The sequence below is a fragment of the Somniosus microcephalus genome, chromosome 22 (genome assembly GCF_052327205.1).
Source record: "Somniosus microcephalus isolate GS21.2 chromosome 22, FLI_Smic_1.0, whole genome shotgun sequence".
NCBI lineage: Eukaryota > Metazoa > Chordata > Chondrichthyes > Squaliformes > Somniosidae > Somniosus > Somniosus microcephalus.
Genome location: NC_141008.1, coordinates 7,091,785 through 7,109,068, shown reverse-complemented (window position 1 = coordinate 7,109,068; position 17,284 = coordinate 7,091,785). Strand labels below are relative to the sequence as shown.

The 17,284-nt window shown below is 49.0% G+C and overlaps 1 protein-coding gene across 4 annotated transcripts in view; it reads left to right on the top strand.

Annotated features, from left to right (window-relative positions):
• The window catches only part of sh2b2 (SH2B adaptor protein 2), a 249,364-nt gene that overhangs the window by 90,569 nt on the left and 141,511 nt on the right, over positions 1–17,284 (top strand). For 3 of the 4 annotated variants that reach the window (XR_015073195.1, XM_085964144.1, XM_085964142.1), the window contains exon 3: positions 12,769–13,632. Coding sequence is in view for 3 of the 4 variants with exons in the window: in XM_085964144.1 (XP_085820270.1) it covers positions 12,796–13,632 (837 nt within the window). In the remaining variant the exon portion in view is untranslated. Of the gene's footprint in view, positions 1–11,912; positions 12,208–12,768; positions 13,633–17,284 lie in introns of those variants that run through there. The other variant, XM_085964143.1, reaches the window with a different exon arrangement.

Genomic DNA, 17,284 nt, shown 5'->3' with positions numbered 1-17,284 from the left:
CCATGGGCAAAATAAAGATGGCCACCGCCATATTAAAGGAAAGCTGGCCACACCCTCTACTGAGTGGCCCGCGAGGGCGAGACCTTGGCCAGCATTTTGCCTCCCCTGCCCTGCCTGCTGCTCCTTCGCAAGCTCTGCCCAGTGGCTGCTGCGAGGCTGGGGGAAGGCGCCTGAGGCTCAGATGCCCTTCCGCCAGATGCCGCTGGGGGGCGGCCTACACGGCGTTTGGGCCTCGAGGGGCCGTCTCCTGAGTGGCGTACCTGAGCCTGGCCACCATCAGCTGCAGCCGCTTGCCCTTGACGGCCCAGAGGGGGAATGGCGGCGACGGATGGCGCAATGTGGGCCAGCAGGCGTCTGGGATGCGCTGGCTGGTGCTGTGGCGCGGTGGCACTCGGCCGGGCCCGCGCTGCAGGATCCGCAGCAATCAGCCGACGGCCGGCTTGCTGGGATGGTCCAGCGCGGCGCCTGCCCTGGCGATGCCTGCCTGAGACAGCGCGTGTGGCAGCAGTGAGTGGCCCTGTGGTCCTGGTGTGCGCGCGCATCACATCCGCCAGGGTCTTGACGGCATCAGTTAGCATGCGGCCAGTCGCGGCAGTTGCTGCCCCGAACTCGCGCACACTGGTCGCCAGCGACTCGATGGCCTCAGGCATGCGCCCCACCACGCTCATGAGCTCCGTGTGGCGCCGGTCCGAGTCGTCGGCCATCTGATCGAGCTTCCGCACCTCCTCCGAAGTGAAGGTGTCCGGACTGGAGTCGCGACTCTCCCGCTGGGGAGGAGGGGGCCGAACTAGGGGACCCTTGCCGCGTTGGTGACGGCGAGTGTGCCGAGCAGCAGCACTCCCCTCTGATCCTTCCCCCCTTTGGGGGGAAGGCCGCGGGCCACGCGCACGGCTGCTGGGTGGCTGGACGCCACTGGTCCCAGAAGCTGCATTGCCCTGCGACAGTTCCTCCAGGCACTCGTCCAGTGAGGAGGTGTCGAGCATTTCCTCCTCTCCTGCGGGACGTGACTGTTCCCCCGAAGGTCCGGCTTGCTCCTTCTCCTCCTCCTGGTTGGAGGTGCTGTCACTGGCAGCCTCAGGGTCCTGGTCGTCACCAGCTGAAAGCAGGAATGCACAAGAGTAGCTTCAGAGTGAGGAGACGGCGTCAGCGAGGGAGTTAGGACTGGTGGGATTCAGCGCATTGGTGGGACAGTGGCAAAGGAGGTAGCTCGGATGGGCCAGTGCGACGCGAGAGGGCCAAAAGGCGAGGTCCTTACCATTGCCGGGCAGTGGAGGGTCGGATACACCGCACGCTGTGGGGACAATCACACGGGCTCCCATGAGCACACACACGCGCTCCTCCAGCTGAGTGAGCTTCTGCAGCTTGGCGCGGCCACCCCTGGCACGGGCCTGGCGATTAAACGCTACTTTAGCCTGCAAGAGAAAGGACGGGCTGTAAGTGCGCAGTGAAGCCCTGATGTAGTGTGCACTGCCTCCCATGGTGGAATAGCTTGGACAGAGTGAAGCCCTGATGTAGTGTGCACTGCCTCCCATGGTGGAATAGCTTGGACAGAGTGAAGCCCTGATGTAGTGTGCACTGCCTCCCATGGTGGAATAGCTTGGACAGAGTGAAGCCCTGATGTACTGTCCACTGCCTCCCATGGTGGAATAGCTTGGCCAAAGTGTAGAGTGCCGAATGGCCATTTGATGCTCATGACTGTCCCAATGCTGCTGGCTGAGGGCTGGCCAAAAGGACTTTCAGGTCCCTTTGCCCATCATGTCAGGTGTACATGCAAGAATGAGGACGAGACTGGAAAGGCTACTCACCCTCACAATCCTGGTCAGATCGTTGTACTTCTTACGGCATTGTGTGTGGGTCCTGGGGGCCTCGCCGGTGAACGTCACCCTCTGGGCGATCTGCTTCCAGGCTTTGGTGTAGTCGTGGTGGGTTGGATTCCTCCCACTGTCTGGAAACAAGATCTTGCGCCTCACCTCCAGAGCTGTGACCATGATGTCCAGATCACCCTCTGAGAAGCGCAGGGCACGCTGACGGGCCTTCTCTGGCGTTGCCATGACTCCCTGGGGCTGAGCAGTAGTGTTGAGGCCTCTTTGCAAGGCTGCAGTGTGCAGGGCGTGGCAGCAGACCAATTCGTCCCTTCCCCCTTTAAGAGCTGGTCGGCACCACGGGGTCTGCTGTCAGTGCAAAAATGACCGCACCCGTGCTGCGCCCCGCCTGGGCGCTACCCCTCTGGACCGCCGGCTTAGCGCCTAAAGAGAGTAGTGGAACGCCTCTTTTAGCGCTCCACCAACCTCTTAGGGCGAAGCCACTGAATTCCCGGCAACGGGGCGCTACTTTGGGGCGGGCGCTAACTTCGGGCGGGCGCTAAGGTTAGCGCCCCAAAACTGCCTATACTGAAAATCTAGCCCATGGAGTTTTACAGCACAGAAAGAGGCCCTTCGGCCCATCGTGTCTGCGCCGCCCATCCATCCCTGTCCAGTCTAATCCCATTTTCCAGCATTTGGTCCATAGCCTTGTATGCAATGGCATTTCAAGTGCTCATCCAAATGCTTCTTGAATGTTGTGAGGGTTCCTGCCTCCACCACCCTTTCAGGCATTGAGTTCCACATTCCAACCACCCTCTGGGTGAAAAAGTTCCTCCTCAAATCCCCTCTAAATCTCCTGCCCCTTACCCTGAATCTATGCCCCCTTGTTATTGACCCCCCCACTAAGGGGAAAAGTTCCTCTTTATCTACCCTATCTATGCCCCTCATTATTTTGTACACCTCAATCAGGTCCCCCCTCAGCCTTCTCTGCTCCAAGGAAAACAACTCCAGCCTGTCCAGCCTCTCTTCATAGCTGAGGCGCTCCATCCCAGGTAACATCCTGGTGAATCTTCTCTGCACCCTCTCCAAAGCAATCACATCCTTCCTATAGTGAGGCGACCAGAACTGCACACAGTACTCCAGCTGTGGCCTCACCAGCGTTTTGTACAGCTCCATCATAACCTCCCTGCTCTTATATTCTATGCCTCGGCTAATGAAGGCAAGTATCCCATATGCCTTTTTAACCACCTTATCTACCTGCTCCGCTGCCTTCAGGGATCTATGTACATGTACACCAAGGTCCCTCTGACCCTCTGTACTTCCTAGGGTCCTACCACTCATTGTGTATTCCCTTGCCTTATTTGTCCGTCCAAAATGCATCACCTCGCACTTTTCAGGGTTAAATTCCATTTGCCACTTTTCCGCCCATCTGACCAACCCGTTTATATCGTCCTGTAGCCGGAGGCTTTCCTCCTCGTTGGAATCTGGAACTCACTGCCTGAAAGGGTGGTAGAGGCAGGAACCCTCACAACATTCAAGAAGCATTTGGATGAGCACTTGAAATGCCATAGCATACAAGGCTACGGACCAAGTGCTGGAAAATGGGATTAGATTAGACAGGGCTTGATGGCCGGCGCGGACGCGATGGGCCGAAGGGCCTCTTTCTGTGCTGTATAACTCTATGACTCTATTTATAGTAAACTGTCTTTCCATATTAGTCCTCCCAAAGTACATCACTTCAAACTTCTCCGCATTGAACTCCATCAGCCATACTTCTGCCCATTTCACTATCCTGTATCATCCTGAGGTCTGCAACTATCCTCATCATCATCTACCACTTTGCCAAGTTTTGTATTATCTGCAAACTTTATAATGTTGCTTCCTACACCCGAGTCTAGGTCATTTATAAAAATTGCAAAGTGCAATGGACCCAAAACTGACCTTTGGGGAACACCACTGCAAACCACCTCCCAGTCTGAAAAACATCCCTCCACCACCACCCCCCTGCTTCCTGTCACTGAGACAATTCTGTATCCAGACCGTCACTTTCCCCTTAATTCCATGGTGCTGGTGCAATTTTTCAAAGGTTTCATAACAACGACCCTTTGGGATACAAATTCTGCAAATTTCAGACTACACCCTGTTGGGATCTCCATCAGCACACAATCTAACGTAAAAATCTGCAATTCACAATGTTCCTTCATCTTATATAAAGCAACAATCTGTCCCACACATTCCTCTGTGAAAAGTTCCTGTTCGATTGGCCCTCCAATGTATCTGATGCCTGTGCTGATATCCTGAAGAACCATATTTTTGGTATCACTCAGATCTCCTGTGCCCTGGAGGACTGTGCCTGAAGTAGAATCCTGATGCCTGGCCTCAGAAGGGAAGCTCAAAGGAAAACTGCTGTTTCCTGTCCTTGATCTGTGAGATCATAATCATCATCCTCCCAGTCTACAGCAGCTGTTAATAATTCAGCACCAATCCATCCATGCCTAGCATTCTACCATGTGCTAAGTGGCACAGTCCATCTCCTTTCAGCACACTGGCTCCTTAAGGCCTTCTATCTGGACAGCACGATCACCCATGCATATACGTTCCTGCACGACTGATTGACTCGAGTGCTGGCTCAGTATAATGCTCTCTCCACGCCCCAAGGATGCCTTCCTTGGGTGTTCTGAAGAGTACAGTTTGTCAGTCATTACTAGGCCAGAGAAACCCTTTCAATCATGTCTGATGACAGATTTTAGTCAATGCTTTAGAATCATTGGGTAAATTTACCCCACCTGGTGGAAATGAAAAGTGGGCGGGGTGTGAAGCGGGCATCTGATCTGCTACCACCTAAAGGAAAGAATAGAAGAACATCTAGAAACTAAAAATATAATAATGAATAGTTAACATGGGTTTCAAAAGGGAAAGTCTTGCTTGACCAACCTCACTGAATTTTTTGAAGAGGTAACAGAGAGAGTAGACAAGGGTAATGCAGTAGATGTAATTTATCTGGATTTTCAAAAGGCCTTCGATAAGGTCCCCCATAATAGGCTGATGAACAAGGTCAGAGAATGCAGAGTCAGGGGACAAGTAGCAGAATGGATTGCTGGCTGGCTTCAGGACAGAAAGCAGAGAGTAGGGGTAAAGGGTAGCTATTCACAGTGGCAAAAAGTGGGTAGTGGTGTTCCACAAGGATCAGTGCTGGGACCACTGCTATTCACAATTTACATTAACGATTTAGACTTTGGAATCAAAAACACAATTTCTAAATTTGCAGATGGAACCAAATTGGGGGGATAGTCAATACCGAGGAGGACTGCAACAAATTACAGGAGGGCATTAATAAACTTACAGAATGGGCATATAATTGGCAACTGAAGTTCAACACAGATAAATGTGAGGTATTACATTTTGGTAGGAAGAATAGGTCGGTCACTTATCACTTGGAGGGTGCGAGTCCTGCGGGGGGCGGGGGGTAGAAGAACAAAGGGATCTCGGAGTACGAATACACAAATCACTAAAAGTTGTGACACATGTTAACAAGGCCATACAAAAAGCAAACCAGGCACTAGGGTTTAGAATTGAAAAGTAGGGAAGTTATACTAAACCTGTATCGAACTTTGGTTAGACCACACTTTGGGGTAAAAATTCGGTTGCTTTGCGCCTCCTGTTAGCGCATTAGGGCGCTAACGAGGCACAAAGCAACTAGCGCCCGGGCGCAGCAATGTTTGCGCCACTCACAAAACTGACCAGACATTTTTCAGCGGCGCTAAACACTACCGCCACGATCTCCTGCGCCCGCAGATCGTGACGTCAGTCGAGTGTGCAACGCCCCGGTAGTGCCCTGGACCGGATATTGAGTGGCGCCCCCTGCCTTTCCGCCTAGCGCTAGCAACGACAGGTAGAGGGGAACGTTTTGCAGTTGGGAAGGGACTGGGAGAGCGTTAAAAAAAGCAAACCAGGCACTGCTTCCTGCCTTTTTTTGTCGGCAACATTTTTGCACCATGCATTCTGAGAGAGAGAGAGAGAGAGACTTCTGGAGAGATTCAACGCTGTGTTGAGGAGTTTTGGGTACTGAGCAGCACTTTGCAGGTTCATTTTGATTTGACCTTCCTTGCATCGATTTAGAAGAGACTATGGGGTCTGCACTCTGAGCTCTTTCCCTGGGTCTCTCCATTGTTCTTTCCAGCAGATTTGATGTACAGGTCTCTCCAGGCCGAGATTCAATGAGCAGGGTGTGGATGAAGAGCAGGATCGACCCTCCCCTTTAAGAAGTGGCCGGCGCCAGTGTGCCTGTGTTCCGTTGCTGACTGACCTCACCTGAGCTTCGCCAGTGCTCTGAGGTAGCGCCTCGCTCCTCGGCGTTAACACCTTAAGAGAGGTGTGTAGCGCCTGATTTAGCGCTCTAATCATCTCCAGGGGCGATAGAAGCCAAGTTTACAGTCAGAGGCGGTAATTAGCGCCAGGCGCTAAACTTTGCGCCCGGCCGATAATTGCGTCCCAAACGGGGCGATACCGAATTTCTCCCCCCTTAGAGTACTGCGTACAGTTCTGGTCGCCATATTATAAAAAAGATACAGAGGCACTGGAGAGGGTGCAGAGAAGATTTACAAGGATGATACCGGAAATGCGAGGATATACATATCTGGAAAGGATGAACAGGCTGGGTCTCTTTTCTCTTGAAAAAAGAAGGCTGATGGGTGACCTAATAGAGGTCTTTAAAATTATGAGAAATGTTGATAGAGTGGATACAGAGAGAATGTTTCCACTTGTGGGGAAGAGCGTAACTAGAGGCCATCAATAGAAAATAGTCACCAAGAAATCTAATAGGGAATTCAGAAGAAATTTCTTTACCCAAAGAATGGTGAGAATGTGGAACTCCCTACCACAGGGAGTGGTTGAAGCGAATAGTATAGAGGTATTTAAGGGGAGGCTGGACAAGCATATGAGGGAGAAGGGAATCGAGGGTTACGCTGATAGAGTTAGATGAGGAAAGATGGGAGGAGGCTCGAGTGGAGCGTAAATGCCGGCATGGACTGGTTGGGCCGAATGGCCTGTTTCTGTGCCGTATATCCGATGTAATCATAGAATCATAGAAATTTACGGCACAGAAGGAGGCCATTCAGCCCATCGTGTCTGTGCCGGCCGACCAAGAGCTCTCCAGCCTAATCCCACTTTCCAGCTCTTGATCCGTAGCCCTGTAGGTTACGGCACTTCAAGTGTATATCCAAGTACTTTTTAAATGTGATGAGGGTTTCTGCCTCTACCACCCTTTCAGGCAGTGAGTTCCAGACTCCCACCACCCTCTGGGTGAAAAAAGTTCTCCTCAACTCCCCTCTAAATCTTCAAACAATTATTTTAAATCTATGCCCCTGGTTATTGACCTCTCTGCTAAGGGAAATAGGTCCTTCCTATCCACTCTATCTAAGCCCCTCATAATTTCACACACCTCAATTAACTCTCCCCTGTCTCCTCTGTTCCAAAGAAAACAGCCCCAGTCTATCCAAACTTTCCTCATAGCTAAAATTCCCCAGCCCAGGCAACATCGTCATAAATCTCCTCTCTAGTGCAATCACATCCTTCCTGTAATGTGGTGACCAGAACTGCACGCAGTACTCTAGCTGTGGCCTAACTAGTGTTTTATACAGTTCAAGCATAACCTCTCTGCTCTTATAATCTATGCCTCGGCTAATAAAGGAAAGTATTCCGTATGCCTTCTTAACCACCTTATCTACCTGGCCTGCTACCTTCAGGGATCTGTGGACATGCACTCCAAAGTCCCTCTGTTCCTCTGCACTTCTCAGTATCTTACCATGTATTGTGTATTCCCTTGCCTTGTTAGCCCTCCCCAAATGCATTACCTCACACTTCTCTGGATTGAATTCCATTTGCCACCGTTCTGCCCACCTGCCCAGTCCATTGATATCTTCCTGCAGTCTGCAGCTTTCTCCCTCACTATCAACCACACGGCCAATTTTTGTATCATCTGCAAACTTCTTAATTATACTTCCTACATTCAAATCCAAATCATTGATATATACCACAAAAAGCAGAGGACCCAGTACTGAGCCCTGCGGAACCCTTAGGTCCTTTGCATATACAAATACAGAATTCAAATGTAAGGATAATAGATGGAATGGTGAAAAAGCACCTTAAAACCATTGAGGTTTACAGATAGGCCATTCAACCCATCATGTCTGTGCTGACTCTTTGCTGGAATGATCCAAAACTTATCCTCCTCATTGTCCTGTGCATTCCTGTGCTTCCAATATTCCTCCATATTTGGTTAGTGTTATGAAATGAGAAAGGAACTGTTACTCTATTGTCCTTGCGGGGAGGTTTGCTAGCACTGTTGGGGGGGGTTTAAACTAACTTGGCAGGGGGATGGGATACAGAGGGGAGCTGAAATAGGGGGTGATGTGCTGCCAATTATAGAGAAAAAAACAAGTCAGCTTGGTAGACAGGGCAAATATATAAGGGCAAGGCTGGATGGCATCTATTTTAATGCAAGGGGTCTTGCAAATAAGGTGGATGAACTGAAGGTGTTGATAAACACATGGGAGTATGATATTGTTGCTATCACGGAGACATGGTTGAGGGAGGGGCAAGACTGGCAGCTCAATATTCCGGGGTACAGAATCTTCAGGCGAGACAGAGGGGGAGGTATAAGAGGAGGGGGTGTCGCAATATTAATTAAGGAGTCAATTACTGCAGTAAGGAGGGATGATATATTAGCAGGTTCCTCTGATGAGGCCATATGGGTGGAGCTTAAAAACAAAAAGGGGGCAAGCACTTTGCTGGGAGTGTACTATAGGCCTCCAAACAGTCAGGGGGAGATAGAGGAACAGATATGTAGGCAAATCTCAGAGAAATGTGCAAATAATAAGGTAATAATAATGGGGGATTTCAACTTCCCCAATATTAACTGGGATAGTCAGAGCGTGAAAGGCTCAGAGGGTGTAGAATTCTTAAAGTGCATCCAGGAGAGCTTTCTGAGCCAGCATGTAGAAAGTCCTACAAGAGAGGGGGCGGTACTGGACCTAATTCTAGGGAATGTGGCCGGCCAAGTGGAAGAAGTGCTAGTAGGTGAGCACTTTGGTGACAGTGACCATAATATGGTAAGATTTAAGGTGGTCATGGAAAAGGACAGGGATGGGCCGGAAATAAAGGTTCTAAATTGGGGGAAGGCCGATTTTAATAGGATAAGGCAGGATCTGGCCAAAATGGACTGGGATCAGCTACTTGTAGGAAAATCCACATCGGAGCAATGGGAGGCTTTCAGAAGGGAGATTGAGATCATACAATGGCAACATGTTCCCGTAAAGGTCAAGGGTGGTTCCAAAAACCACAGGGAACCTTGGATGTCAGGGGATATACGAGAATGGATTAGGAAAAAAAGGAGGGCTTTTGGCAGATACAAAAGGCTAAAGATGGAGGAAGCCCTAGGGGAGTACAAAAAGTGCAGGGGGATACTTAAAAAAGAAATTAGGAGATCAAGGAGGGGCCATGAAATAACACTGGCGAGCAAAATAAAGGAAAATCCTAAGATGTTTTATAAGTATATTAAGGGTAAGAGGATAACTAGGGAAAAAATAGGGCCCATTAGGGACAAAAGTGGCAATCTGTGTGTGGAGCCGGAAGATGTAGGAGGGGTTCTAAATGAATTTTTTGCATCTGTTTTCACTATGGAGAAGGACGATGTAGACATAGAAATAGGGCGGGGGGGCTGTGATATGCTCGAACATATTAACATCGAGAGGGAGGAGGTATTGGCGGTTTTAGCAGGCCTAAAAATGGATAAATCCCCAGGCCCGGACGAAATGTATCCCAGGCTGCTGTGTGAGGCAAAGGAAGAGATTGCGGGGGCTCTAACACATATATTCAGAACCTCTCTGGCCACAGGGGATGTGCCAGAGGACTGGAGAACTGCTAATGTAGTACCATTATTCAAGAAGGGGAGTAGGGAAAAACCAGGGAACTACAGGCCAGTGAGCCTAACATCAGTGGTAGGAAAATTATTGGAAAAAATTCTGAGGGACAAAATTAGTCTCCACTTGGAGAGGCAAGGATTAATCAGGGATAGTCAACATGGCTTTGTCAAGGGAAGATCATGTCTGACTAATTTGATTGAATTTTTTGAGGGGGTGACTTGGTGTGTGGATGAGGGTAACGCAGTGGATGTGGTATACATGGATTTCAGTAAGGCCTTCGATAAAGTCCCGCACAGGAGACTGGTCAAGAAGGTAAGAGCCCATGGAATCCAGGGTGCCTTGGCACATTGGATACAAAACTGGCTTAGTGGCAGAAGGCAGAGGGTGATGGTCGAAGGTTGTTTTTGTGACTGGAAGCCTGTGGCCAGTGGGGTACCACAGGGATCGGTGCTGGGTCCCTTGCTGTTTGTGGTCTACATTAATGACTTGGATATGAATGTAAAAGGTATGATCAGTAAGTTCGCGGATGATACAAAAATTGGTAGGGTGGTAAATAGCAACGAGGGTAGTCTGAGTCTGCAGGACGATATCGATGGGTTGGTCAGATGGGCGGAACAGTGGCAAATGGAATTTAACCCGGAAAAGTGCGAGGTGATGCACTTTGGGGGGACTAACAAGGCAAGGGAATACACAATGAATGGTAAGACCCTAGGCAAGACGGAGGGTCAGAGGGATCTGGGTGTGCAAGTACACAGATCCCTGAAGGCGGCGGAACAGGTGGATAAGGTGGTAAAAAAGGCATATGGGATACTTGCCTTCATTAGCCGAGGCATAGAATATAAGAGCAAGGAGGTTATGATGGAGCTGTATAAAACACTGGTTAGGCCACAGCTGGAATACTGTGTGCAGTTCTGGTCGCCACACTACAGGAAGGATGTGATCGCTTTGGAGAGGGTGCAGAGGAGATTCACCAGGATGTTACCAGGGCTGGAGCGCTTCAGCTATGAAGAGAGACTGGGCAGATTGGGTTTGTTTTCCTTGGAGCAGAGGAGGCTGAGGGGGGACATGATTGAGGTGTACAAAACTATGAGGGGCATAGATAGGATGGATACTAAGGAACTTTTTCCCTTAGTAGAAGGGTCAATAACAAGGGGGCATAGATTCAAGGTAAAGGGCGGGAGGTTTAGAGGGGATTTGAGAAAGAACTTTTTCACCCAGAGGGTGGTTGGAGTCTGGAACTCACTGCCTGAAAGGGTTGTGGAGGCAGGAACCCTCACAACATTTAAGAAGCATTTGGATGAGCACTTGAAATGCCATAGCATACAAGGCTACGGACCAAATGCTGGAATATGGGATTAGATTAGACAGGGCTTGATGGCCGGCGCGGACACGATGGGCCGAAGGGCCTCTATCCGTGCTGTATGACTCTATGACTCTATGACAGTGAACAGTGGAATGGGGATAGATATGTAGACACAATCAGAAATAACAGCGCTGGAACACTTTAATTATCCATAGCTAGACTGGGGTAAGTGGTTGGGTGAGGGCAGTATTTGCCTCAGTTATTATGACCCCTCCATTGGTAAATAGCCTGTGGGCACTGAGGAATAGCTCCTGGAAGAGGGACCAGGCAGCCGCTGGCAGCATGAGGCTTACCCGACCTTCAGTGGGGGAAGGGGATTAATAAAGAAATCAGGTAAAAACCTATCTATGCAGACCGATACTGCCAGTGTAAGAATGACAACAAGGCCCAGTCTATAATTCATGTCCTAGCTTCGGAGATCGGTGACCAATTCACTTAAAGATAGCACTGAGAATGACAGTGTGATAAAGAGAAACTGGGTCACCATGGCCTTAATAAGAAAATCTGCTGATATGGTGAATGTTTTTGACTGTACCAAACTGAATCAGCACTGTCACCAGGGAAGTAACTGTTTCCTGTGTCATTTATTTGAAAACTGCGTTGTGCAATGGCTGGCTGTTATGTACCCATAAATATAACATATATACGTACTAATCATTGTTCAACATATCTGGAATCTTGCTGAGTCAGGCTGTGCCTCACCCACCGTGTCCTCGAACCAGTGACATGAGAGCCGGCAGTTGTTCGTGACTTGGCTCGAACAATGTCACACGATTCGGTGAGCACGGGGAGAATTGGTGGCCTGTTCCTCTTTAGTCCTGACTCAAAGAGGTAGTGGGAGGTAGAGCTTACAATAGGAAAACTTCACAGAGAGGGCAAAGGAAGAGCTGAACGGGTGTCGAAGCTGAGTGAGCTGCTGTTTAGCCGTCCTGCTGGGGGTTGAGTTAATCACACAGCCTGTGAATTATCTGTGTCTTTCATTTGCCTCACTGTGAAGTGGACCTGAACATCCAATTATTCCCTTTTGCCTTTTCTCTGCTGTTCGGAGCGTTGAAGTGGCTTCTGATTCATTTGGTTAATATTCACAATGAGTGACTAAAGCTTGTTTAGTCACAGCAAGGTGAGCGATCACTGCACCTGTCGGTCTTAATGACAGACTCACACAGCAAGGGCGTCAATAGCAGTGGAACTCGTTTTAGAGCTTGTTTTATTTTTTAAAAAGGGAAGGGATCTTGTTCAAAGTTGATCGTAGAAAGCTTTGGCGTTTAATGCTGTTCCACTGATTTGGCAAAAGAACCAAGGGGGCGATGAGGAGAATGTTTTTATGCAGTGAGTTGTTGTGATCTGGAACACGCTGCCTGTTGGGCGGTGGAAGCAGATTCAATAACTTTCAAAAGGGAATTGGATAAATACTTGAAAAGGAAAAATGTTCAAGTCTCTGGGGAAAGAGCGGGGGGGGGGGGGGACTAATTGGAGAGCTGTTTCAATGAGCCGGCACAGGCTCGATGGGCCGAATGGCCTCCTCCTGTGCTGTGATATTCTATAATTTTATGGTGCAGGGTCTTGGTTCTGAAATGTGTTTGTGCTTAACAGTTGTAGATGAACAATGTGTTGGTTTGTGTGTTGGTTGCTCACTGTAAGACTGTAGAGGTAACAAAGCCTTTTCCCCCTTCTTGTACAGCTTAATTGGGGCTTCAGTGAAATAGCCATGAATGGTGATTCTGACAGTCAGGGTTCTTCACAACAAGTTCCAGACTGGAAGGAGTTCTGTGAGGCGCAGGCGCGAGCTGCAGCAACTGAATTCGCCCAGAAATTTCGGATGTTTGTAAGTGAAAATCCGCATTACGAGTGCCCGGGAACAGAAACCAAGTTCTCGCAACACTTTGCTTCCCACTTTGTCGAGTACTTTGCTTTGGAGGTGAACAGGCCGTATCTGTCAGATTCCCCGATCAAATATAACCTCGCTCCATTCTCGAACATTCAGGATTGTCAGCTGCCTTATGGTAAAGAAGTTCTCCAGAGAAAGGAGAATTCAGATTCCCTGGAGAGTATGAACTCCAGCAGGTACCTGAGACAGGTGCAGGTCCGCAACATGTCTAGTTTTGGCCATTCCCGGAGCTCAGAGGACGTTTCTGTCAGTGTGTCTGCCGGACCAAAGTTTAAGAAAGGGTTTTCTCTGCGGAACATGAGCATGTGCATGGTCGATGGGGTGAAAGAGATTTTGCAGTGGAGGTCCTCGGCAGAACCTCTGCTGGATGCTGGGCAGAGCAGGAGGCCCGAGGGAGATGACTCCTCGGGGAGTAAACTCGACAGCGACGCCCGTGACAAATGGAGCCACAAACTGGAACGTTTATGTCTGACAAGATCATCCTCTACTAAAGTGGAGCTGCTGGACATTCAAAGGGAAGGCACGTTGAGGTACATGGTGGCTGATGACACGAACTGCGTCAGCAGTACACAATGGCACAAGTGCCGACTCTTGCTGCGGAAAGCTGTGAGACTGGAAGGAGAACGATTCCTCTTGGAATTTTATGTACCGCCAAAGGTAAGATCAGAAACTATTACTAGCAGGACCCCGGCAGTGCAAGAACCAGCAGGAGACTATGGCCCCGTGTCAAGGGTATAGTACAATTGCACCCGAATTGCACCAGGGATTAATTATGAGGACAGGTCGCATAAACTTGGCTGGTATTCCCTCGAGTTTAGAAGGTTGAGGGGTGATCTGATCAAGCTGTTTAAAATGATAAAGGGATTCCATGGGATAGACTTTCTCTGGTGGGGGAATCCAGAACAAGGAGCACAATCTTAAAATGAGAGCCAGGCCATTCCAGAAATCTGGACCTCTCTCTGCCCCAAGGGGCTGTGGCGGATGATGGGGGTCAATGCACATTTTCAAGGCTGAGATCGATAGATTTTTGTTGGGTAAGGGTATCGAGGGAGATGGGTCAAAGGCGGTAAATGGAGTGAGGTACAGATCAGCCCTGATCTAATTGATGGTGGAACAGGCTCGAGGGGCTGAATGGCCTCCTCCTGCTCCTATGACATGATTGGCTGCAATAGTTGTGTATTATTGTTGATTTATATCCATGTTTCCTTTGTCAAAGTTTCTTTTCGAAGTATGTAGACAAATATCAAGGGACAAATCTGGCCATAAGGATAAAGAGTGGGGCTTATGGAAACATTCCCACAGCACCAGGGATGCTGTTCTGAGATTGGAAAGGTGTATTGTTGGGGCAGGGTAGAGGGAGCTTTATTCTGAGCTGGGGTTGTTCACACTTTCAGTGTCATTTTTCCAGTGTTTGATATTTTGGGCTCATGAGGTGAAATGATGTCAGTGCTGGGAATGCAGCAGGTTTCCACCTTTGACTGGATCCTCCTCATTGGTGGGTAATAGGAGGGATGGGACTAGCACTCGTTCATGTGATCCGCTGGTAATCTACTGCTCCCTCCTCCCCCTTGACCTTATTTAAATGTAGCGGAGTGGGATCCTGCTGGGCTTTAAAGGGGACTGATAATTTGTTTGGGCGGATTAATCTGCTGCAAGTTTTTAGCAGCAGGTATGTGGTGGTCGCCTTTAAGAATCCATTTTACTCCATTTTGCGCTCCAAAACAGGTATTACCTCTGAGGAGACTTGTGTCAGGATCGAGCAGTCCCAGCTCAGCTACAGCAAGAAGACTGTTCCCGTGCATTATTTGATTTGTTCTCGCTGATATGCATTTGGGGAGGACAGTCTGAGGCTTAACCAGACTCTTCACAACCTCGGTGACCTATTTGACCCTGAGCTGAGCTGAGCTCTGGAATTTCCTCCCTAATCGTCGCCACCTCTCTCTCCTCCTTAAAACACTCCTTAAAAACTGACCTGTCCTAATATCTCTTTGTGTGGCTCGGCATCAAACCTGGCCTGACTTACGCTCCTATGAAGCACTTTGGGGCATTTTACTACGTTAAAAGCGCTGTATAAATATAAGTTGTTAACCACTTACTGTCTTCTCTCATCTTGCTGCTCTTCTCAGTATCTTTGATTTTTCCCTCAATCTTTTGCTTTTGTTTCACTGTGTTCTCTATTTATTTCCTTAATCTTCCTTTTCCAGTTTGAGATAGTGAGCACCACACATACCATTACAAATAAACCTCGCACCAAGACTCTCTGAATCCGTTTGTTGAGTTGTTAAAGTTGTCAAACTACCAACAACTGACTCAACAGCTTCAAAGAAGTTGACAGTCACAAAAAAAGCGAACTGCTCAGAAAAGTCCCCTGGAAACACTGCTCTGAATATAATCCTTATGACACATGAAGACAAGGGGTGTGAAATTAGGCACAGTAGCACCCGTTGTTTGGGTGCTGTGCGGGGACCAAAGTGGGGTCTGATGCATGAGCGCACACTTCTGCCATGAATCGCTTTGGACGCCATTTTGTTGAGGATGTTATGCAGAGCAGGCAGATCATGACATCATCAGCGTGTAACACTGATTTGAGGCCAGCGCTGCCATTTTGGAGCTCCACGCTCCAGCTAACGCCCTCTCTTAAGCTCGCACAGCTTAACATGCATTCAGCAGCAGGAAGAACCCCCCACCAGCACTATTTAAAGGGATCATCAACTATTTACAGGTTAGTTGCTGATTGATTTCTTCTGGCTGTTGCTATGATTGTACAAGTGTTTGGTGCTTTCCATAGTTCTTTCAAATTGCAAAAGTCTGCAGGAGTGGTGTTGCAGGTGCTGAAGGACTTTTTCCTGAGTTCAAGGCTTCTGCACAAATCAGTTGCTCCCAGACATGGTGCAGTAATAGGTATTGCCCTTGGAATACAGCGTGACGGGGAGAATGAACAGAGGTGACACAGAGCAGGACAAGCTGCTGGAAGAGGGAGGAGGAGGATGAGGAGAAGGGCTCTCAGTAGGAGGCCAGGGTGTTCAGGGAGCAATTCTCTGACCTGAACCTCAGCGAGGAACAGTGTGTGAAATGTCTGCGCTTCACCAAGCACTTCCTCACTGCCACCTGCTGCAGCCACTACTGCAACCTCAGAGCAGGGCGAGGACTGCATTGCCAGTGGCTGCGAACATAAGAACATAAGAAGTAAGAGCAGGAGTAGGCCATACGAACTCTCGAGCCTGCTCCGCCATTCAATAAGATCATGGCTGATCATCTACCTCAAATCCACTTTCCCACCTGATCTCCATATCCCTTGATTCCCCTAGAGTCCAAAAATCCATCTATCTCAGCCTTGAATATACTCAAAGACCCAGCATCCACAGCCCTCTGGGGCAGAAAATTCCAAATATTCATAACCCTCTGAGTGAAGAAATTCCTCCTCATCTCAGTCTTAAATGGCCGACCCCTTATCCTGAGACTATGCCCCCTAGTTCTAGACACTCCAGCCAGGGGAAACAACCTCTCAGCATCTACCCTGTCAATCCCCTTCAGAATCTTGTATGTTTGAATGAGATCACCTCTCATTCTTCTAAACCCCAGAGAGTATCAGCCCATTCTACACAATCTCTCCTCATAGGACAGCTCTCTCATCCCAGGAATCAATCTAGTGTACCTTCATTGCACCGCCTCCAAGGCAAGTATATCCTTCCTTAGGTAAGGAGACCAAAACTGCACATAGTACTCCAGGTGTGGTCTCACCAAGGCCCTGTATAACTGTAGTAAGACATCCTTGCTCCTGTACTCAAATCCTCTTGCAATGAAGGCCAACAAGCCCTGTTCCTGGGACTAGGGACAGGGTCACTGGCAAGGTTTGGAAGCTAAGTAAGAGCCAGGCCTGGTTAGTACCTAGAGGGGTGACCATCAGGGAAGACCAGGTGCAGAAGGTCATGGAAGGAGCCCCGAGGAGGGGCAGTTGGTGAGAAGGTCACAGAAGGAGGAGCGGCTGGTGAGCAGGCCTGGGCGTTGGGCTGAAGATTGTCGGACAGGAGGAATGGTGGAAATGGAATGGCGGCGCACACCGACGCAACGGCTTTGCTTCTCCCAGTCATGGGAGCTTGCAAGATCACACTTCGTTGTTCATGTACTTGTGCAATGACAATAAAGTTGAATTATTATTATTATACCATTTGCCTTCCTAACTGCTTGCTGCACCTGCATGTTTGCTTTCAGTGACTGATGTACAAGGACACCCAGATCCCTTTGTACATCAACATTTTCCCATCTATCACCATTTAAATAATACTCTGCCTTTCTGTTTTTTCTACCG